This window comes from Talpa europaea, assembly GCF_964194135.1.
Source record: "Talpa europaea genome assembly, chromosome: 11".
NCBI classification, from domain to species: Eukaryota; Metazoa; Chordata; class Mammalia; order Eulipotyphla; family Talpidae; genus Talpa; species Talpa europaea.
The window spans coordinates 100615891-100638806 of record NC_140078.1 but is presented as its reverse complement, the minus strand read 5'-3'; the positions used below and the strand labels follow the sequence as shown (position 1 = coordinate 100638806).

Genomic DNA, 22916 nt, shown 5'->3' with positions numbered 1-22916 from the left:
CGCGGGAGGCTCTGCCTCCTCCCTGGCTGGCCGCCCTCCTGGGGCCTCCTGCTCCTCTGCTGCGCGCCTCCCGCGGGCCTGCAGACTAACATCCTGTCCCTCGGCACAAGCGCCGCGCCCGGGTGCTTGGGGTCTCCAGCGTCCTCACCCTGAGCCTTTCGCCCTGACTCAGGTCTTGGAGACTTTTGACTTTCTCCACCCCAACCTCTGCTGGTGTCGCCACCATTTGTGTGGCTGTCCTGACCGGCTGCCTGAGTGGACGCCGGCTTCCACTCCGCTGTGCTTCTCCAGACAGTCACCCTCCACCGGGCACCTGCCGTCACCCCGCCCCGCCCCGCCCCGCCCACCCCCGCCCCTACAGAGCTGTTTGCCCCAGGGCCTCTTTGTCCCCAGACCCAGGGGACACAGTCTTCAGGGCCTTTACACTGGAGCCGTCTGCTCCACGTCTGCTCCACCTCTCGTGGCTCTGTTCAGGGCTGTCTCCCCCCTGTAGTCGTCTCCTAAGCCTCCACGCCCTGCCTTGGTGTGCTGCGCCCGACTGCGTGACCCGTAGGCTGCTGCTTCTGACCCTGCTCTTTTCTCTTGAGCCCCAACCCACAGGTGTCACTTGACTGGACCTCCAGGAAGGCCCACGTGTCTTCCAGCGTCTCACCTTGAGCCCGTCCTCTGCTTGGATCGGTGTCCCCTGCTCTGCCTCTGTCTCTCCAGGCGGCCGGCCCCCCACCCCACCCCCAGCCCCTTCTCTTCACCCTCAGGCCTCTCACCTCACCGCTCTCCTCCAGCTGCAGCACCTCGTGGGCCTTCCTGCTCATCCCCCCGCAAGCTGGCCAGTGCAAGCTGGCCACCGGCCGCAGCACAGGCAGGGGCAGGGACGCGGCCCGCTCGGCACTTAGCAAATTGACATTACTTGTACATGTCGGCCTCTCCAGACCCTGCAGATGGGGCCTCTGCTTTCGTTCCAGCTGAGGTGCACCACGTGCAGAGTTGAGAGCGCGATGTGGAGGCTCAGCTCCCCAGTGCCGCGGCGGGAGCCCCGCTGTGCCTCAGCCCCCTGCGAGAGTGCCGAGAGGGCCCCTGGGTTGGGGGCAAAGGACTCCACGGGACTTACTCAGAGGCACATGGGCAGGACAGGGCGGGGTCCTGCATCCACAGGCCAGCCTGGGCGTCGGGACAGCCTAGCCAGCCAGCTGCCCGCGCCTGCACCTTCCCCAGGAACACCCAGGGGCGCAGCCGCATGCCCGTACCCCGGCGGATGCACCGCGGAGCAGGTGACCGCTGAGCCCTCCTGGCGCCCACAGCGCGCCACACGCGCGCCCAGGGCCGGCCAGTCTCCTGGGCCGCTGGGGCCTGACTCAGACAGGAGCCAGCTGGAGATATAAAGTGTTTCTTTATTTGGACGCCATTCCACCTGCACTGAAGCTCAAGTCCGGCAGCAGCAGCAGGGATCGTGTTACCAGGTGGGACGATGAACAGCGAGGACACACTCAGACAGGACTTACTAACGGGGTGTGGACGACACCAAGCTAACCTAGACACACACGGCCCTCGCCCCCGGCCCTTCCCTGCAGAGAACTCCAGAACCACCCGAAGGCCAGCCCTGGGCCCGCAGGGGTTTCCAGTGCCGGGCAGACCCGGCTCCTCCAAAGGCAGGCTGCCCTTCCCCAGTTCACACCGGCAGAGAAGGGCCTGGGCCGGGCCGGGCCGCCCCGACGAGCAGAGCTCGCGTCCTGGCGGTTCCGGCCGGAGACTGTCCACCCCGGTCCTCGCCCCTCAGGAAAGCAGTGTTTCCTCTCCGGGCCCTGGGCCCACGCCCGCCCCCCGCAGAAGGACCCCCAGCCGCCACTGTGGGCCAGACACAGACCCAGACCACAGGGCCTTGGCCCGCCCAAGGGTTCCCACGCTGGCGGAGAAGGCGGGGAGCCCGTGGGGACCTCTCAGCTCTGCTGCCTCCTACCCAGAGCCATCCCGGCCGGGAGCTGCTGCCGACTCCCCGGAGGCCCGGCCGCCCGCCCAGGTGACAGCGAGGCTCAGCCTCCCTTCCCCTGCCAGTGCCCTGGTCCCAGAGAGCCCTTTGGGGCCCCAGCTGGGCCTGGGCTGCAGCTGCCGGACTATGCTTTGGCCCCACTACCAGCTCTTCCCATGTCCCGGGCCAGCTTCCCACCCTGCTCACCTGATGCCCCTCTGGGGGGGCAGCGCTGTGGAAGGAGCCCACCCCCAGGGGACTCGGCGGCCTGTGTGCACTGACCCCCAGGCCCGGCCGCTCTGTGCTCACCAAAAGGGGCGCAGCTGCCTGGGCCCTGTCTCTGCCTCGACAATGGGTTCTAATGTCTCAGGGGACCTTGGGTGTTGGGCATCCCAGGTGGGGGCCCTCTCCCCTGCCCCCTCCTTTGCCACATCCTTCCCCCCTTCTGACTCCTGCTGCCCGTCTGTCCTGCCCCTTCCCCACCCCCTTCCATCGTCCAGTCCCTCCCTCCCATCCCGGGGCCCCAGCTCTGTCTACCTTCCTGGTCTCCCTTCTCCGTGGGGGGGCCTGGCCTGTCTCCGCCCCAGCTCTCATGCTCCCTCTGCACACCTGCTCCCCCCCCCCGCTCCCCTCCCCTCCCGGTCACTGGCTGGGCACCTGCCCCGCCAGCCCCCCGCCCCCCACCCCGCACTGGGCTTTGGATCGCAGTGGGCTGCTGGGGGGTGGGGGCAGCAATGCCCAACTGGCAGGGCCAAGCACTGGGGGCAGAAGGGGGTGCCCGAGATAGGGAGGTGGCGTGGGGGTGTCAGGACACGTAGGTTCTAGTCGGGATTCCTACCAAGCCCCAGTCTGATCCCAGTTAGGGTTCAGCCAGGACGCAGGGTGTCTAGGGGCTGTCCGGGAAACCCGAAGCCGCAGCTCCAAGTCCTGTGGAAATGGACACGGTTGGCAACACATGGCGCCCGCACGCCCCGCGCCCCTCCGGCTGAGGCCGCAGGGTGACCTGCCAGCTTCCCCTCCGCCCCGCCCCCACGGCGGGCAAGGCGGCGGCCGGGGGCGGCAGCAGGCACTGGAGATGGGGCCGAGCTGCGCCCCAAGTCCCCGAGGCGGTGGGGGGGGACACTGGCCTCCCTCACGGGTCCCTGTCAAGGGTGGGGAGATGCCCCCGGAGTGGGGGGGGAGGAGAAGGCGCCCACGGGCCCCAGCACACACGCACGAGCACACGCGCACACGTACACGCCTCGGCCCCAAGCACTGCCCACGGGCCACAGGCAAGGCGAGAGGTGGGGGAAGAGGAGAGGGGGGGACGGGGTGACGAGGCCTGGGGCGGGGGCAGTGGTACCCTGTTCAGAGGTGACCTGCAAGTTCAAGTTATGCAGAAAAGTATCAAAGAGGCAAGACAGTCTCTGCCCCTGGCCGACGCCCCGGCTGGGCAGGCGTGAGCGGGGGGCGCAAAGGAGTGACACATCCCCCAGCTCCCCACTGGGGGGCCCCTCCCCGACCCCCAGCCCTGACAACAGGGCCAAGAAGTCTGCTGTACAAAACAGGCCAGCGTCGAGGGTCCAGTGTCTGGAGGGACACCCCAGCGTGGGGGAGGCCAGGCCAGCCCCAGGCCCAGCTCCACGCCCACCGGGTGCCGCGAGACAGGAGAGCAGGCGCCCCCTCCTGCTCTCAGACTCTGGGCGAGCAGCCCCGAGGGCAGCGACGGGGTGGCCAGGGCCCTCTCCCGCGGCGCAGCTCGGCTTCCTCTGGGAGAGCTGGACACAGGCTGCAGCTGGGCCAGAGAGGCGCGGGGAAGGCTGGTGGCACCTGGCGCTCCGTGAGGATGTGATGGAACCATCATTAGCAAAAAGAATCAGTAGGAAAGAGTCCTGTCCGCCGGGGGCGACGCTTGAGGAAGTTTCTGCAGGAGGCAGCGGGATGCAGCCCGGCCGCCGCCCCGAGACCACCAGCCCGGCGGGCAGAGCGCAGTCCAGGCCCAGGCCAGGCCTGCTCCCTTCGGTCAACTGAGGGAGGGGCAGAGGCAGGCCGCCCCCCAGCCCCACCTCTGCAGCGCCCGGGGCTCACAGGCCGGGGCAGGTAGAAGTCAGTCGGAGAGCGTGTCCCTCGGCGCCGCAGCGGGGGCTGCGAGGGCAGGAGACAGGACAAGCCGAGGGCAGGTCGGTCCCGGGTGCGATCCTGGCCTTCAGGGTCCCTGTGAGTGAGCGACGGGGCAGGGGAGGACGCCCCATCCAGAGACGTCGCCCCCCGGCCTCAGCACGGAGCTGACCGTAGAGCCCACGAAATCTGAGAGAGAGAACGAGAAGTCAGGGGCTGTCAGGGCACGGGGGGCCTCGGCCACACCCCAGGACGACACTGGGCAGAGGGGATCGCTGCCCGGGCTCTGAAATCCCAACCTGGAGCTAGAGGGACTCAGGCAGGCCCTTGACCTCTCGAAGCCCCAATTTCCTTGTGTGCAAAATGGGGGTACTGGCCTCCTTTGCAGGTGTGTCTGGGGCCAGACAGGCAGGTGCCAGGGTGGACCTGGCGGGTCCGGGCGCGTGCCCAGCTCTTTTTTTTTTTTTTTTTTTTTATTTATTTTATTTGCTAGTTTGTTTTGTTTATACATGCACTGGGTACAGTCAGAAGCACAGGAGGGTGAGAGAATTCACCAGAGCCAGAGCGGGGAACAGAGCAGGCAGAAGGACCGAAGTACACTGCTGAGGGGAGCAGCGGGCGGCAGGAGAGGTCTGCGCGCCATGTGGGGCCCTCCTCCGGTGGCCGGGGAGCAGCCGGGGATCGAACCGGTGCCGCAGAGGCCGCAGGCAGCTTCGCAACCCAGCGCTCAACCGCTGTGCCACCGGGGAGGCCCAAGCTCTTTTTACTTGGGTTTGGGAATCTGACTCAGGACTGAACCGCGAGGGCCCCTCCTCTGGAGACTGGGGCGGGGGGCGGAGTTCCCGGCAGCGGGGGCTGCACATGGGGCTCCCTGGTGACACCGCTGGCCCCAGGGTGCCAGGAAGCTTGGGGAGGGCCCAGAGGAGCGAGTGGCCCCCTTGCACAGGTCACTGCCGGAAACCCCTCCAGGGAGGCGACCCTGGGGGCGACCCAGTCCCGGGAGGACTTGGGCTTTGACCTGGGCTTGGTCCAGGCCCTCCAGGCCTCAGCTTCCTCCCCTGTGAAGAGGGCGCGGGGACGCCCAGGGCCTGCGCTGGTGGGAAGCGGAAGGAGGGAGGCGGGTTGGGAGCCGGCCTCAGCCCACCTCCGCCTTCGCGTCCAGGACCCCGAGCTGAGCGACGGAAAAACCTCCCACCACGGCCCCACGGGCAGGGAGAGGCGGCGTCTCTGGGAGGCAGGAGTGAAAGAAGGCCCCGCTGACCGCCCCAGGAGCGTGGCCCGAGGCAGCGCCATCCCCGAGGCGCCCGTGGGCGTCCGGCCCCGCCTCGAGCACGGCAGGCGCCATGTGAGCTGTGAGCTGCAGTGCAGGCCCTTCTGGGGAGCACCCGGCTCGGTGTGCGGAGACCCGGGGGTCCCAGAAGGAACGAGTGAGCTGCTGCCCCTTCTCTGTGAGGCTGCGCCCGGACAGAGAGCAAGAGGTGAGCTTGGCCGGAGTGGGGGCCCCTCGGGCAGCTCTGGGGGTGAGCTGACGCCGGGCAGATCTGTGCTCCCCGCGGCTCCCCACCCAGGCCCCCGCCTGCCCCGCCGCCCCAGCTGCCGGCTGACCTTCTGACTTCTCTCATTCCTTGCCTTTAAAAACAACCTGTCTTCACGTGAAAAACACGGACATTTAAACCACACATCCCCTAGCGCGCCTTGGTCGTCACGCTTAATAAAATGTCCCCGTCACCGTCTGGGACGCGCCTTTCCCCTCCGCGTACGTCCCCACGATGCTCCGGCTTAGCCACAGCTGCCAGGCCTTCCTTTCCACCTGACCTGTTCCGGGGAAGCTCTCGCCCCTGTCAGCCCAGCCCCTGGCAGTAAAAGCCATTTACATGCACTTCTGGTGCGTTCCTCAGGGGTCCTGGGCAGGCAAGGTTCAGACTTAGGGACCAGGACAGTGTTTCGGGGGCTCAGGGCGTCTGTGCCCTTCCTAATTTTTGCTTCACTTTTGTGATGCTGAGCCCCCCGGCTCCCCCGGCCACTTGCCTTTGTTCTCCTGCTTGAGCTCCTCCTGCAGCAGGTCTGTTTGCCGGTTGCCCAGCACGAAGGCCAGGAAGGACAGGATGAGAGCGTTGAGGATGCCGATGATGGCCAGGATGTAGGCCCAGCGCACCGAACAGTCCCCCAGCGAGTACTTCCCGGTCTTGGTCCCGCACATGTCCCGGATGGTCTCGGCGTCCCAGCCGTCAGGGAAGATCATGCAGCCCAGCACGAGGCACAGAGCTAGGTGCAGGCCCCGCCAGGGCGGGAGGGGAGGAGAGAGCGTGTGGGTGACCAGCTGGGCCTCCCTCCCGCGTCTCCCACCCAGCAACCCAACAGTGTGTTGGCTGCGTCTTGTGGGTTCCCGAAACCCGGTCGGGGATGGCCCCCCACCTTGGGGAGCAGACACTCCAGAGCCTGCAGAGGGCTCCCCCACAACACACATCCCATCAACTTCTCCTCCAGGAAGCCTTCCCGGAATCAAAAGAAAATCATAAGCCACCGTCGGCCCCCTTAAGGGCCTGGCCATGCTCACGTCGCCCACCCTCTCCCACCTGTGGTTGATGTTGCCCTTTCATTCAGCTGCTATCTATTAAGCATCATGTTTCTTCCCCAGCTGCTGGAACTACGTCCGGATCCGCCTGGCTGAGGGCTGCCCCCAGGGAACAGGCTGTGGCCAAGAGGGTCAGCAGCAGGCCCTGTCCAGCACATGGGAAGCACGGCCCAGTGGGCAGCAGGCACCCCGCCCTCTGCACGGTCCGGGCACTCGCCTGCCAGCAGCATCACGCAGACCCCGCCGTTCTCCAGAATGTGGCCTAGAGCCAGCGCCTCACCTTCGAGCCTCAGTTTCATCTGTGAAATGGCCACAACGGAGGCATCACGTGGCTGTAAAGACTTCAGTGGGAAGCACTGGACCGAAGTCTTGGTGAGTGTGGGCCGTTATTAGTATCAAAAGTAGCCACGTTGTGTTCATGGTCACACAAGCCCGGGACCCTTGGGGGAGGGGCTTGGTTTCAGATCAAAAGAGACAAAGCCAAGAAGAGCCAGTGGGCCTCTCGGGGACCTCGCTGGCCAGGCTGTCTGTGTTGGGTCTCCCACATGGTGACCCCAAGTCTTGGTCTGGGAGGCTCCTCCCAGCACTGGCTGGGGACCGAGGCTGAGCCAGTCAGTACACGACACTCTGCTCGCTGCCGGCTCAGAGAGGGGCTTGTGCCAGTCAGAACCAACCAGGCTCCCGCTGGCGGTCTCAAGGGCCATCAGTGACCCCATTACTGTGATGTTTCCATGCCAAGCGCAAGGGTGCTTGACCTGGCTTCTGGGTGACAGTGATGACCAAGTGGGGGTGGTGGTCAGTTCTGCCCACTGTCCATAAGGCCCATCTGGCCCCCAGGGTGGGGATGGGGCCCTCGGCTTTGCCGGCTCCCTGGTCCCCCAGTGGCCTGGGCTCACTACCCCCATCCCAGCACCCAGCATGCTCCTCATTCTACTGCAGACCCCCCGAAGGGGCGTGATGCTCAAGCTGCACGCGCACACATGCACACACACACACAAGTGCGCACACTAGCTGGCCTCCCAGGGCCACTCTCAGCTCGGGTGCCGGCCCAGGGAAGGCTGTGCCGCAGGCCCAGGAGCCCAGCGGTCTGGAGACGCCGTTAGGCCCCTGATGGAGACGCCCAGGGCAGCCAGGACCGGACTGCGAGTTTGGGAGCTGTGGGCACCTAAGTCCCTGGGACCAGAAATGCCCGTGGAGGGGCAAACCCAGCCTGGTCCTCCCCCTCCCCTGGAGCACCCGGTCTCCACGGAAACACAACAGCATCCTCCCTGCTCTCCAGCTCCCCTCCCCTTGGCAATAGCCCCGCCCAGCCCCCAGAGGCACCCCACCTTCTCCACGCGGCTCTTTCCTCGACACTCCATGTTTCTCTCCTTAGGAAGTGATAGTCTCCAGTCTAGTCCGTTCCCTTCTCTCCCCACCCCGTCCATCTGTCCTTCCAGCCGCCCTGCCCTCCCCACTAGTTACCAGCTCCCCAAGTCTGCCTGGACCCTCCCTCTCCCCTTTTCTGTTTAGATCACTCAGCATCTAACGCTCATTTTTTCTTCTCTAAGTCTCCCGGCCCTTCCTCTCTCTGCCCCTCTGGAATGCAGAGGTGATGGCTGGGGCCCCGGCAGCCGTCCACAGCGGGGAGGACAGAGCCTCCTGCACGAGTGCCGAGGCGTTCTGAGAGGGGTGAGGGACGTCAGGAGCACCACGCCAGCTCCGGACTGCCTGGCTCGTGAGCCTGGTGCCCGCATGACCAGGGCCTTGCGTCATTAGGCCCAATGATTTGGGGTTGTCCTGTCACATGCGGCCAGGCCGAGTCCTAACCTGGCATGTGATGTTACTCCTGCGGGTTTTGGACCATGTGCGTGTCCAGGGAGCTTGCTTCCGCGGGCCCCGACTCATCACTCACCTCTCGGAGGTCAGTTTCATTGCCAGAGGAGCAGCCGCTCCCTACATCTGACGGCCGCAGGGAGACTGCGCGGCCACCACGGTCATGGAACCGTTGTGCACCCCGTCATTTGAAAGGCATGACAGTGACGTGTTCTCTCTGCTTGGAGAACAAGGCAGCACCCATGAATGCTGTCAGTGCTTGGCCCTGGCTTGGAGGCTCGTCCTGTGGTGCACACAGGTGTTGGCTGTTCCGCACCTTTGTAGCAAAGGGCCGCAAGGTGGACTCAGGGGGACCGGGTCAAATAGAGTACCTGGGTCATTGGCTGCTACAAAGCTATAAAACCCCAGGGGCGTGGCTGTGTAGGTGGCCATGGAAAATCCCCTAAGATGTATATTCAAGGGAAAATCAAGGTCCAGAATGCTATACAGGGTGTGGCCCCATCTATGGTTTGTTTGTATTTATTTTTAAACCTGGGGTGTCTCACGAAGTGTCCGCCTTGAACAGGGGGAGACACACTGGGCCCGGGCATCTCCGTAAGGACTGAGAAAGCTTCCTGAGACGTGATGTCTACTGAAAAGAGCAATCAATTTTTTTAAAAAAAAAGGATCCAGTATTTTCTATGTACCCAACACCGTTCCAACAGCTGGAATTACCCGTTCCTTGTTGCCCCCATTCTGTAGGTGAAGAGAAGGCCCAGGACCAGTGCTGGGCCTGACCCGCCTCTCCAATCTGAGCTGGGCACAAGCGGGAGCCCACACGCCAGCACCTGCCCACGCGCCCACAGGAGGCTCCTCTGTCTCCACAAGGAAGATCGTCCAACACCTGCTACAACGTGGCCCGCCCTGGGGACAGGTACCGGACGTAGGGAGACGGGTCACAGAATGACAGACACTGTTTGGCTCCACTTGTGCAAGGTCCCGAGAGCCACCAGATTCGCAGAACAGAAAGTAGGATGAAGGGGCCAGGGCGGAGCAGGGAGTTAGGGTTTCATGGGGACCCATTTCCTTGGGAAGAAGCAGCATCCTGGAGTCAGCACTGGAGACGGGGCATGCCCCATGGAGGCGCTGGGGGCGTGGGACCAGGCGCCTGGACACAGTGAAAAGGCGAATTTTATGTTGAGGGAGGGAGCGGACACTCAGAAAGTGACGCTTCCCTCAGAGACACACTTGTCAATGCTCAGAGAAAGCCTGGGGAGAGCAGACGTGAAGGCTGAAAGAGACGTGGCTTCTGGACAGGGAGGTGGGAGGGATTTTAGGCCTTTCTGATGTTTCAGCTTTGCAGAGTGAATGAATGTTTCCATCTATTAGTCACGAAAGTTTAAAAAAGCTCATAATTTACAATATTGAATTTTCACAGAGCACACACGTGTGCATACACAAGCTTGGACATCTAGAAGCATTTCTAGAAGGAGGCAGGAGCGATTTACTAACAGTCCCCTCTGAGAGGCGGCCTGGGCGGGAGACGGGGCACTTACCACTTTTATAATAAAAAGACACTATGTTCTGTCCTCTTCCACCTATGTTAGGCCACGACATCTCCTGACGCCATTAGAAATAATTAAGACAATACAGGAAGAGGAAGAACAATGCTTGAGTCTGAGGAATAAAACTAGGGTGAGACTTGGGGCCTCCCCGGTGGCGCAGCGGTTGAGCGCTGGGTTGCGAAGCTGCCCGCGGCCTCTGCGGCGCCGGTTCAATCCCCGGCTGCTCCCCGGCCACCAGAGGAGGGTCCCGCATGGCGCGCAGACCTCTCCTGCCGCCCGCTGCTCCCCTCAGCAGTGTGCTTCGGTCCTTCTGCCTGCTCTGCTCCCCGCTCTGGCTCTGGTGAATTCTCTCACCCTCCCGCGCTTCTGACTGTACCCAGTGCATGTATAAACAAAACAAACAAACAAATATAATAAATAAATAAATAAAAACATGCCTCTATTAAAAAAAAAAAAAAAAAAACTAGGGTGAGACCAAGAGGTGAACAGTTAGTCAGAAAATGTGAGATGTACTCGCTGTTTATTTTCTTTAAATCTTGGGCTATCGATGTGCCTTTGTAGGAACCTTTTTAATGAAGCATTTTGCGCTCAGCTATTTTAATAGTTTCATTGCTTCTGGAAGGAGGCCTCTGTTTGGCCTCAGCGGCTCCCTCCATGCCTGACATGCCACAGCTGCTACCCATTATGGGGGTCCGGCTGCTGTCCCGCAGGGCTAAGTCCTTCCGCACTCCAGAGAGCTCACCACAGACAGGACTGGGTTGCCACCAAAGTCACATGTTGGAGCCCTGAACCCCGTACAATGGTATTTGGGGGATAATCAGGATAAGGAGGCATGATGTGGATGGGGCCCCCAGGAGGGTTAGTATCTCCCCTGCCAGGCGAGGACACAGTCTATAAGCCAGGAGAGGCTCTCACCAGATCCAGGCCAGGCTGGCGCTCTAACGTTAGCCTCCAGAACTGTGAAAAATAAACGTCCTGGTGGGCGCCGCTTTTCCAGGCAGCCCCAGCTAAGAGGTGGCCAGTCCGATGTGCCACGTTCTGCATTTTTGCCCGGGGCCTTTTACTCCCGGCCCTGCGGATACAAGGTCAGTGGGATGTGGGGAACCAGTATCAGGGAGGCAGGGGCTTAGAGTCTAAGGAAGCTGAGCCTACGGGGACCCCGGAGCAGCCACAAAACATGCAAACATGTCAACCAAAAGACATGAACTAGAAGGTTCATAGCCGCAGACTGAAAACAACCTAAATGTCTATAGACACTATGGTGGATAAATAAATCATGCGGTCGCATCCAAAGGAATAGCACGCAGCCATGAAGATTAACAAGGCTGCCACAGAAGACAACTGCGACGAGGGCCTCCCCGGTGGCGCAGTGGTTGAGCGCTGGGCTGCGAAGCTGCCCGCAGCCTCTGCAGCACCGGTTTGATCCCCGGCCGCCGGGTGAGGGTCCCACATGGCACGCAGACCTCTCCTGCCACTCGCTGCTCCCCTCAGCAGTGTACTTGGGTCCTTCTGCCTGCTCTGCTCTACCCTCTGGCTCTGGTGAATTCTCTCGCCCTCCTGCACTTCAGTCTGTACCCAGTGCTTGTATAAATAAATTAAAAAAAAAAGAAAAAGGAAAAGAAAATAGAGGTTTAAAAAAAAAAAAAGATGACGACTGCAATGAATCAGTCATAATGTTGAGAAAAAGTGTGATTCCATTTATATCAAGTTCAAAATCAGGATAAACGAATCTACACAACTGAAAGTCAGGATTGTGGTCCCCTTGGGGCTGTGACTGGAAGTGGGACAGAGGATTTCGATCTGGACGCTATTCACATCGGCATGTTCCAGGGATAGAGAAGTGCACAGGCCCAGGTCTGCCCCCAGGGTGGGGGCTCACCGACGCGGTGACTGGGCTTCTCATAACAGCCAGCCCTGACCCCTGAAGCTGGATGGGATGCTCCAGGCCTAGCATCAACCCAGGCATGCCCAGGAAATAGGACTGGACTCCCCCAGATAGATGCCAAGAGGCACTCCGACACCTCCATTTTCTTCACCCCTCACATCCATCTATCCACCAGACCCAATGGCACAACCTCAAAAGACTATCGAGGACCAAACTCTTCTCACCATCTTCACTGCCACCCCCGTCACACCATCCGGACCTCCCTCCTGGACAGCCTCTCTCCTGGACGACCTCCCTCCTGGACAGCCTCTCTCCTGGATCACCCCTCTGCTGGGCTGCCTTCGTCCCAGATGACCGTCCCACCTGGACCACCTCCCTCCTAGGTGACCACAGTGGCCTCCTACCAGTCTTTCTCATGTGTATCCCATAAAATCCTCAAATTGAACATGTCCCAAACTGACCTGCTCATCTTCCTCTGGTCTTTGGGACTGGCACACCTGCCCGGGATTCCCCCGCACTTCCTCCCCCGTCAACACCACTCACCTGCCACCACTTCTCCCTGGGCTCCCCACCTCCCACCAAAACTCACCAGCCCATCCTTGCAGCCATCACCTCCGGCTACGGCCCAACCCCTGGCTACCCTTAAAGCGCTCTAGAAGCCAGCTCCTCAGCCTCTCCTCCCTGGTGCTAGCACAGAGACGCCTCGCAGAGCAGCCAGCAGTCAGCCTCAACTAGACTGCGGGGTGGTTCCCTTAGTGCCAGGATCTGGCCATGTGTTCCCAGTCATATCCTCAGCAGCCCCATGAGACAGTGACAATTACTGTGTCCATTCTATAGGTGAGGAAATTGACGCAAAACCATGTAAGCGTCCTACAGACACTTAGGAACGCCACAATCAGTGTTCAGATGCAGGTCGTTGACCACTGAGCATGCCTGGTGACCCAAAGGGGACTCGTTATGCCACCAAACTGACGAGGAATTAAAGGAAGGTTGATAATGATGAATAACATAGAAGGGAAATGAAAAGAAAAAGACAAAAAAAAAATGACTTTCAGAATAAGAATAGTTCAGCCTCATCTTCTTTCACCTGCAATCCATCCTCTCCCCCACAGCCATATCTGACACCTCCCCTCTACTCAATACACGGCAAGGCCTTGCCAGGTAGAACCCAGGAGCCGTAAGGGAGGGAACCAGCAATTTGCTTATGTTGAGAAAAAAAACAAATTTTCTTACAGGGGGAAGTAACCATATGTAAGACAAACTGAGAAAAATTCGTAACTCATATCACAAATGACTTTCTTAATATATGGTGTTCTTAAAAATCAGAGCTGAGGGCCTCCCTGGTGGTGCAGACAGTTGAGCGCAGGGCTGTGAAGCTGTCCGCAGCCTCTGCAGTGCGGATTCGATCCTGGCCGGCCAGGGAGCTACCCACATGGCACAGCAGACCTCTCCTGCCGCCCGCTGCTCCCCTCAGCAGTGTACTTCGTCAGTCTGCCTGTTCTGTTCCCCGCTCTGTCTCTGGTGAGTCCTCTCACCCTCCCGCGCATCTGGCCGGTACCCTGGTTCTTGTATGCATGAATAAATAAATCTTTAAAAATATCAAAGCTGAAAAATGCCATTAAATACATAGAAAAATGTACGAATGGACATTTACAGAAAAAAAAAAAATGAGGTGTTTGACCTCGTTCATAATAAGAGAAAGATAAATTACTACTATAAGGCAAAAATACTTGATAACACAGTTGGCAAGGGTGTGGGGAAATGAGTATTTTCCATACGTTGCTGTTACAAGTGTCACTTTGTATAATTTCTACAGACGGCTGTGGCTACATCTGTCAAAATTGTAAATACATACACCACTTACCCCAGCAATTCCACTCTAGGTCTTTTTTCATCCTTATATAGGCACCAAATTATTTAAGTACAACTTTATTTGTTGAAATATTATAGCTAAACATCACAAATCACTTAAATATTGATTGAATGATACCTCTATACAAAAATATATTATGTAGCTCATAAGAAAGAAGTAGCTTTTTATATATTGATATGGAACACTCTCCAAGATGTATTAGTGAAAGGAAAAAGCAAGACAAATCAAGTGGTGGTCTTTAAATATGCCTTTGACTTTTTTTTTTAAGATTTATTTATTTATTTATTTATTTATACATGCACTGGGTACAGTCAGAAGCACGGGAGGGTGAGAGAATTCACCAGAGCCAGAGCGGGGAGCAGAGCAGGCAGAAGGACCAAAGGACACTGCTGAGGGGAGCAGCGGGCGGCAGGAGAGGTCTGCGCGCCATGTGGGACCCTCCTCCGGTGGCCGGGGAGCAGCCGGGGATCGAACTGGCGCTGCAGAGGCTGCGGGCAGCTTCGCAACCCAGCGCTCAACCGCTGTGCCACCGGGGAGGCCCGCCTTGGACATTTTTTACTTTAGGAGGAGGAGCATAATTCTCCCCTTGAGTGTGGGCTGGGTTTAATTCTTGACTTCTAACATTGCAATGTGACAGAAGTGATCATATATAATGTCCAATATTAGGACAAAAAGGCAGTGTGATGGCCAAAACAATCTCGAAAAGGAAGAATAAATTTGAAGGACTCAAATATCAAAACTGACTACGAAACAACAATAATCAGGACAGTGTGGCATTAGGACAGACGTGTGAATAGATCCATAGAATGAGAAGCCAGGAAGTAACCCATTATCTGTGGTTAACTGATTTCTGACAAGGGTGCTAAGATCATTCCAGGGAGAAATAATCTTTTTTCCAGTCCATGGTTTTATTTTTTTTTTAGATTTATTTTTATTTATTTATGCATACAAGAACTGGGGAGTAGGCCAGAGGTGCAGAGGGGTGAGAAGATTCACCAGAGACAGAGTGGGGAGCAGAACAGGCAGATCGACTGAAATACACTCCTGAGGGGAGCAGATGGCAAGACAGGAGAGATCTGTGGGTTAGCTCCCTGGCTGGGGATCAAACTCAGGCCACAGTGGCTGGCGACAGCTTAGCAGCGCTGAGACTTTAACCCCGAAGCCACCAGGGAGGCCTGAAATAATAATCTTCTTAACAAAGGCTGAGACAACTGGATATTCACATGCAACAGAATGAAGCCAGACCTTTAACTTACATCATATTCAAAAATAAAATCAAAGGAAGCAAAGGCCTTAAAGTAAACACACACACTAAGACTGTAAGACACTTAGAAGAAAATAAAGAAGTAAATTTTTGTGACCTTGGACTTGGGATTGGATTCTTAGATGTGACATCAAATAACAGGCAATAAAAGAAAAAAAAAATAGGTAAGTTGACTTTATGCAAGTTAAAAACTTGTGTGCTTCAAAGGACACTATGAAGGGGCCTCCCCGGTGGCACAGCGTGTTGAACTCAGGGCTGCGAAGCTGTCCGCAGCCTCTGCAGCACGAGTTCAATCCCCTGCCAAGGAGCTACCCACATGGTGCAGCAGACCTCTCCTGTCTCGCCCGCTGCTCCCCTCAGAGTGTATTTCGTCAGTCGGCCTGTTCTGTTCCCCGCTCTGTCTCTGGTGAATCCTCTCACCCCCCGCACCTCTGGCCTGTACCCCAGATTTTGTATGCATGAATAAATAAATCTTTTAAAAAGGGGGGGGCCTCCCCTGGTGGCACAGCACTTGAGCGCTGGGCTGCGAGGCTGCCCGCAGCCTCTGCAGCGCTGGTTCGTTCCCCGGCAGCCGGTGAGGGTCCCACAAAAAAAAAAAAAAAAGGGACACTCTGAAGAAAGTGAAAAGACGGCCTTAAACATGGGATAAGATAACTGCAAATCATATATCTGTAAGGAATTTGTATCTGGAACATGTGAAGAACTCTTACAACTCAATAACAAAAGAAAAAAAAATTAAAGGGGCGAAGGATCCCAATGGACATTTCTCCAAAGAAGATACACAAAGAAGATATACAGTAAGCACATGGGAAGATGTTCAGTGCTGCTAACCACAAGGGAAATGCAGTGAGATACCACTTCACCCCCAGTAGGATGGCTTATTATCAGAAAGGCAGGTGATAGCAAGTGTTGGTGAGGCTATGAAGAACTAGAACCCTGATATATTGTATCAGGTACCCCAACATTGGAAACAATCTGGCAGTTCCTCAAAATGTTAAATGGAGAGTTGCCATTTAACATTTCTACTTCTAGGTATATACCCAAGAGAAATGAAAACATGTGTCCACACAAAACATTGTACAGAAGGCATGATTCACAGTAGCCTGCAGGTGGAAACAACCCCAATGTCCACGAACTGAGAAACAAAATGTGGTATGTCTACATAATGGAATATTACTCAACCATATAAAGGAGGGAAGTGCTGATACCCCCCACAACATGGATAAACCTTGAAGACATTTTGATAAGTGAAAGAAGCCAGCCATAAAGATCACATGCTATGATTCCATTTACATGAACTGTCAAGAATAGACTAATAGAGAGAGAGAGAAAGTAGGCTAATGGTTGCTTAGCAGCTGGGGAGGCTGGCAGGGGGGAGGCTTAGAGGGTGAGAGCTAAACAGCAGTGGGTGACTTCTTGAGGTGATGAAACTATCATCAAATCAATCATGATAGTTGCTCGATTCCGTGACTATACTAAAACATTGAACTGTATACTTTATTGGGGTGAGCTGTAGGGCGCGAAGCTGTGACCCCACAAAGAGTGATGAGCAGTGTAGCTTCTTCCTTTTTTTCCCTCTTGGATCACCCATTCTGAGGTTTCCTGCCAACCCATGAGTGAGCTTAGAGGTGACAGTGCACCTCCCTGCAAGTCCCCTTGGGTGAGAGCTCCCCACCTAAGCTGCTCCCAGTTCCCGTGACACACAGAAACACGGGTGATAAATGCCTAGTGCCTTGCACCACGGAGTTTGGGGGAAAGTTTTATGCAGCAAGAGGTAACTAGTTCCTAAGGAACTAAGAGGCCATTTATGTAAAATCCCAAAATTGTTGTGTCCATTTGCTGTATATTTATGGGCTTTCCTGCAAAGGCAGCAGTGCTGGCCTCGGGGAGCACCCTCGGAACGCTGGGGATGCGGGGGAAATGCACGTCTGACCGTGCACCTTTTCTACCTTCTGAATTTTATAACCCGTGCATACACTGACTTTCCCAAAAAGTTAGTAAAAGTCTGAAAAGTTTTAAATCATTAAAAGAAAACTTCAACAGTTGCTTGTTGCCCGCAGATAAAGTCTGAACTCCTCACCATGGCTTAGATGGCCTCCTCCGCGGCCCAGAGCCTCCCCCCACCCCCCCACCCCCAGCTCTCACCTCTCCTTGCCCTGCATGCGTGTAGCCCCAGAGCACCACAGGCTGCGCCCGCCTCCCGTCCTCCTCCGGCTGCCCTTCTCCTTCTTTCCCATCCTTTAAGATTAAGCTCAAGGGCCTTCCAGGGGGCGCCGCTGGGTTGCGAAGCAGCCCCGGTTCGATCCCCGGCTGCTCCCCGGCCACCGGAGGAGGGTCCCACGTGGCGCGCAGACCTCTCCTGCCGCCCGCTGCTCCCCTCAGCAGTGTCCTTCGGTCCTTCTGCCTGCTCTGCTCCCCGCTCTGGCTCTGGTGAATTCTCTCACCCTCCCGCGCTTCTGACTGTACCCAGTGCTTGTATAAATAAATAAATAAATCTTTAAAAAAAAAAAAGATTAAGCTCAAAAGCTGTTATCCCTGTTTTGAAGAGACTTGCCTGGCTGTCCCCAGCTGTGTCAGAGGGGCCCTGGGCCCAGAGCGCCCTGTGCACGATCCAGGCATCTCATGGGTCGCCCCACAGGGCGAGGATCTGTTTTCCTTCCTGCCTCCCCTATTAGCTGGGCAGTTCCCGGAGCAGGGATGCCTGGAGCTGAGCGGAGCCTGGCACCTGACTCACACACTGTAGGGGACTGGGAGAGAGGGAGGGAGGGAGAGAAGGAGGGAGGGCAGAGGCAGGAAGGGAGCGCTGGAGAAGAAGAAAGAAAATGAGGCCCCAGGAAAGAGGGGGGAAGAAAGAGCCCCCCCTGACGGCGTGCTTAGAACACTAGAACACTGTCACATGCAGCAAAGACTTGCTGGGGGAGCAAAATCCCAAATCAAATGTGACCCAAACCCCAAGGAACGGGGAGGAACAGGGAGGCCTAGTCTGAGCTGTAGAAGCACCTGCAGGCGCTGCTTGGAGCTCAGACACCTGCTGCCGAGGACACCCGGGAAGCCAAGGCTTCACCTCTGGATCGCCAGACGCCCTGGCTGCCACCTCCGCCCTAGGCGCCCAGCTCCCCACTGCTCTCGGCTGTGTGCCCAGCACCGCGCCGTGCCCGTGCCCGAGACCTCGCAGGCAGTGGTGTTGAGCGACTCGTGCTCAGAGTCCCCTGCGGGGCGGAGTCTCAGCCTGTGCGGGAACTGCCCTCTGTCTCCGGAACCCAGTTTTCTCATCTGCAAGATGAGGGAGTTGGGGAAGCCGGTGGCTGAGACCTTTTCTGGCTTCAAGTGTGTGACGCCCCAGGCCTGGTGTGAACCCCAGCAAGTTCAAACTCTGCCACTTGAGCTTCAAGGACGCCTTGCAAGCTGGTCTTCACGCGGACAACCTCGTCGAAAGCGCAGAGGCCCTTTGCTGAGCGCTTCCTGGATGCCAGGAGCCCCACGGCCTTTCTTCTGGCAGGATCATCCTGCCACTACCCCCGCCACGAAGCTCCTCTGTAAATCCTTCCTCATGCTCGGCCTTGGCGCCAGGCGGCCCACATGACAAGGCTGAGTTCACCACTCAGCACCTGTATGACCTTGACCAAATGACTCTTTCCTCATTGAGGTTCAGGCTTCTCACCTATAAAATACTAATCACGGCCCCCACTCCACGGGATTGTCATGAGGATAAAATAACTGTGCGTGTGTGTCAGTCCCCACAGAGCACGGGCCCACAAAATGTTCACTCTTTTTCCTGAATCATCACAACAGTCGTAGCTCTGAACTGCCTGCTGATTACAGGCCAGGCTTTTCCACACAGTACCCGGGGCCCACCATTCCCTCCTGGCCTCTCCTCCCGCTGCTCCCCTCAGTGGATGTTCCACTCGAGGCAGATGTCTACCCACAACCTGCTACGTTTCTGAACGCCCGCCACATTCACACCAACTCACACCAGCCCACGCCAGCGTCACCTCCGCATGGCCTCCTCTGTGGCCTCAGTTCCCCAGCTCATGTGGCCCAGCACTTACTAGTGCTCGGGCTGTCCGGGGGAGGCTTCTGTCTATACTTGCCTCACCTCCGGTAACCCTCTCCTGAAGTCACCCTGGAGATCCTTTCCAAGAACTCCTGGTTCTCCACTCTCAACCCACAGGTTCCAGAGACGGCCACGTCGCCCAGGCTTGAAACAAGTCAGTCACACTGATTAACCTGGAGCTGGACGCTTGCACCCAAACTGGGCTGGAGGCCTCAGCCCTGAACGTTTGCTGAAACCACTGAGTAACAAGTGTCCCTTCCCACAGGCACCGGAAGGCGGGAGCCGCGTGAACGCAGAACGGCTGGTGGCTGATTTATGCCCTTCAGGAGAGACATGGGCTTAAAAGCGAGCCAACCCAGAGGAACCCAGGTATGGAGACTGGCATTATGTGAACATGCAAATGCACCCACGCCTGGATCTTTAAGTTGAGGCAAAAAACCTATTTTATTTTGATTTACCGATGCTAGTTTGAGTTGGGTTTCTGTCACCTGTGTCACTTGCCACTAGAAATTCACTGACTACAGAGTGAGTCAACTAGAGGGGAAGCTTCCTGAGAGCAGGGCCTGCGTTATTTATAAACAGACGTGTGGTCCTTAAAGACAGATGATTCAGTCCCGCGGCCCCCGCACTGGCCTGGGCACTAAGCAGGTGTGGAATAAACAAGGGCTGTTTCCCCAGTACTCCTTGCTCTGCACCTAGAAGGCTCTAAACTACTTGAATGAAAGTTCACTTGCACAAGAATCACACTTATCTGATATTAACAAGCCCCTAGCTCTCTGAGTGGCATGATCTTGGGGGATGGGATGGGAAAGAGAGACTTTAGGCTCACCAGTGTAGCTGATTATCCCCCCATTGTACAGACGAGAACACAGATTTTGGCTCAAAACGATTGCCTCACGCTGCAAGGTGAGTCACAGGCAAAGCCAAGTTCCCCTGCCCCCATCCAGGGTGCTGGCCTGTGCCTGGTGTCATTTTATGAAGCACATGAATCAGTGCGTACCCAGGGAACTCAGAAATCTCTAAGCAAAATGGATAAATTTCTCAACTCTGCTAACTGCTCCCTCGGCCCTCGGGGGTAGGGCAGTAACTCAAGGGGAAGAACACTAGAGGAATCAAGACCGAATTCATTCCCTTGCTGGTTGCGTGACTTTGGGTAGGGCCTTCACTTCTCTAGGCTCAGTTTCTTCTCTCTCTTCTGGAGGACAGTGTCATGGGAAAGGAGGATTTAAAGAATCTGATCTCTAAGATCCCTGAAATCCTCTAATTACATGGGGGTTGTTCCTCAAATCCCCAATATCAGAACCACATGGATCGCAGAGGCTTGGAAGGCCAAGAGGTCAGCAACCTATCTGCAGACTCAATTAAGGTTGAGTGAAAACAAGAAAAAGCAGCTTCTGGATACCCCTGAGAGATACAGAGAGACATTCCCCGCACACCCTACAATTGCCCTTTCTCAACTTCTTCAAAGATCTCAAAGACCCTCCACCCGGGCTGATGGGCGTGAGACGGAACTGAAATAAGTCCAGTACAATGTCCGTTTTTGAAAAAATCCTGCCTTCTTCCAAGTAGTCCTTTCGGGAGTTTGGACAATTCTTTCGGTAGAGCAGATTTCCCCTCTGCATTTGCAAAAGTCCTCTTGGGAAAGCAAGCCAGATGCGCGATTTTGCCCTTACAACTTTGCTTTCACCACACACAACAATTCTCAATTTGATCACCCTTTGAATTTTCTCCGCTTGACCTTGGGTGATATCCAGCCATTTCCAAATATCATATTCCTCCCCCTCAGTAAGGATGTTCAAGAGAACACACCCCATGCTCCAAAGACAATTCTCTACAATGTTCTGTGCAATGGAATCAGCAGCAGGTGATTTAACACCTTTGCCAGGAAGGTCTCTGTGGAAGGGGCCAACACTTGCTGAATGCCTGCGGTGCTTACTTTTGAAAACCACCTTGACTGCATGATCATCATCTTTTCCCATCTCTTTCTCATCCCTGAGGGTTCCAAACTTTTCCCCAGCCTTCCCCGGCTCCCCCCCCCAATATTCCCCCAATCCCCTGGCCCCACTTTATTCAACCCAGCTTCCTTCCTTTCCTGCAATTAGGCAAATACCCAAGGTACTGAGTCCTCAAAATCTGTCTTCGATCGAGAGGCGGGCGAGGGTTGGAGACTCTAATGGATCCTAGAAATCTGTTTCAGCACTTCTCATCCCAGAAGGCCCTTCTCTGTGTCTTAGGGCAAGATGTCTGTCTTAGCCAAACATTTCACTGGGTCCCAGGGACTCGTTCCTGTTGGGCACGGAACCAGAATCCTTCCTGCCCTCCAGGGACCCACGTGGCCAGGTGCTGTCAACCACCCACATTTCAAACATTGGATAGACCCTCTAGACAGACTCCTCATGTCCCGAATGTTATTACAGCACTCCAAAGTGTGCAAGATACTCTCCCATTTGTTCTTGGCGCCTCACCACCGTTTTACAGCTGAGAAGTAAAGTGCCACACCAAGTTAAAAATGTCAGCAAGTTAAAGGTCAAGGTCAGCTCTCTTGACTCCTCAGCTCGTGCTTCTTAAAAACATAACAAAAATTGGTCACACCTAGACTAACTCCTCATTGACATCCTTCTTTCGCCAAAGACAGCCAGAGGAGACTCTAAGGTAGCGCTAACCCATCCCACAGACCCAAATACAAGCGCCCAGACCCAGAGACCCAACGCCAAGGCTCTGCCCTGCCCCCAGATGCTTCTCTCTCAGAACCCCTGCGGGGGGTTGCCAGGTCGGTGAGGAGGTGCGTCCCCAGAGGGGCAGACTCATCTATGAGTCCCCCAAGAAGGGCGCCTAGAAGACAGACCCCCCGGCCCTCGCGCCTGCTCTCGGGGTCCCAGCCGCGCCCCCTCCCTACCTGCCAGGAGCTGCATCCAGGCGCAGATCTTGTAGACCGTGGCCGTGTTGCAGAAGAAGAAGAGCGCGAAGCAGGTGATGCAGCCGAGGATCAGCACCATGGAGAGCAGCACGAAGAAGGCGGCCGCCTTGAAGGCGCCGGACGGGATGGTGCTGAAGTCGGTGAAGGAGCCTCGGCAGATGAGCTCGCGGCCCGCCAGCCCGCTGCCCACGCAGTAGTGGAAGAGGCCGAAGTAGCCGGGCTTGGGGGTGCTCACGCTGTCGCCCACCCAGTAGGGCTGGATGAAGACCACCACGTTGATGATGGCGAAGCAGATGGTGAAGATGGCCCACAGCACGCCGATGGCCCGCGAGTTCCGCATGTAGTGCTCGTGGTAGAGCTTGGAGGCCTCCTGCGAGGGCAGCATGGTGGTGCCCGGGGGCGGGGCCGGCGGCGGCGGGGGGGGCCGCCCGCCCGGGACCGGCCGCCGGGCGGGCGCGCGGGAGCTGAGGACGCGAGAAGCGGCCTGAGCCCGGGGCTCGCGGGGGGGGGGGGTCTGGGGTGCGCCGGGGGCTCCTGCAGGCCGGCCCGGGGCGCGGGGCGCGGGGCGCGGGTCAGGGGAGGATGGGGCGGGGTCTGGAGGAGGAGACCGACGTGATCTCCAGCGGGGGTACCTAGGACGAGGCCGTGCGAAAGTTGGGGGGCTGGGGCTCTGAAGGGCTGGGGTGAGGATGTAGGAGCTGGAAGTGGGGTGGGGGCTGGAAAGTGGCTACAGGGCAGTTGGGGAGAGGATGTGGGGCTGGTGTGGGGGGAGGGGGCCTTGGGGAGCCGGACGGAGGCTGGAGGCTGGTGCCAGGGGAGCAGCCGAGGGGCTGCGCGCAGGGGGCCCGGAGCAGGTTCAGGGGAGAAGGGGGTCTGGTACTGGGTGTCTGGAAAAGGGCTGTGGGGTGGGGGATGGGCGCTTCTCTAAG

The 22916-nt window shown here is 57.4% G+C and overlaps 1 protein-coding gene across 1 annotated transcript; it reads right to left on the bottom strand.

The window, feature by feature from the left end:
• Positions 1-4148: 4148 nt before the first annotated feature.
• Positions 4149-22372, bottom strand: LHFPL4 (LHFPL tetraspan subfamily member 4; the record flags this gene model as incomplete). Its single annotated transcript, XM_084247232.1, has 3 exons — positions 4149-4249; positions 6089-6325; positions 21967-22372. 3 exons carry the CDS (start codon positions 22370-22372, stop codon positions 4149-4151), a joined length of 744 nt encoding a protein of 247 aa, XP_084103358.1.
• Positions 22373-22916: the final 544 nt, after the last annotated feature.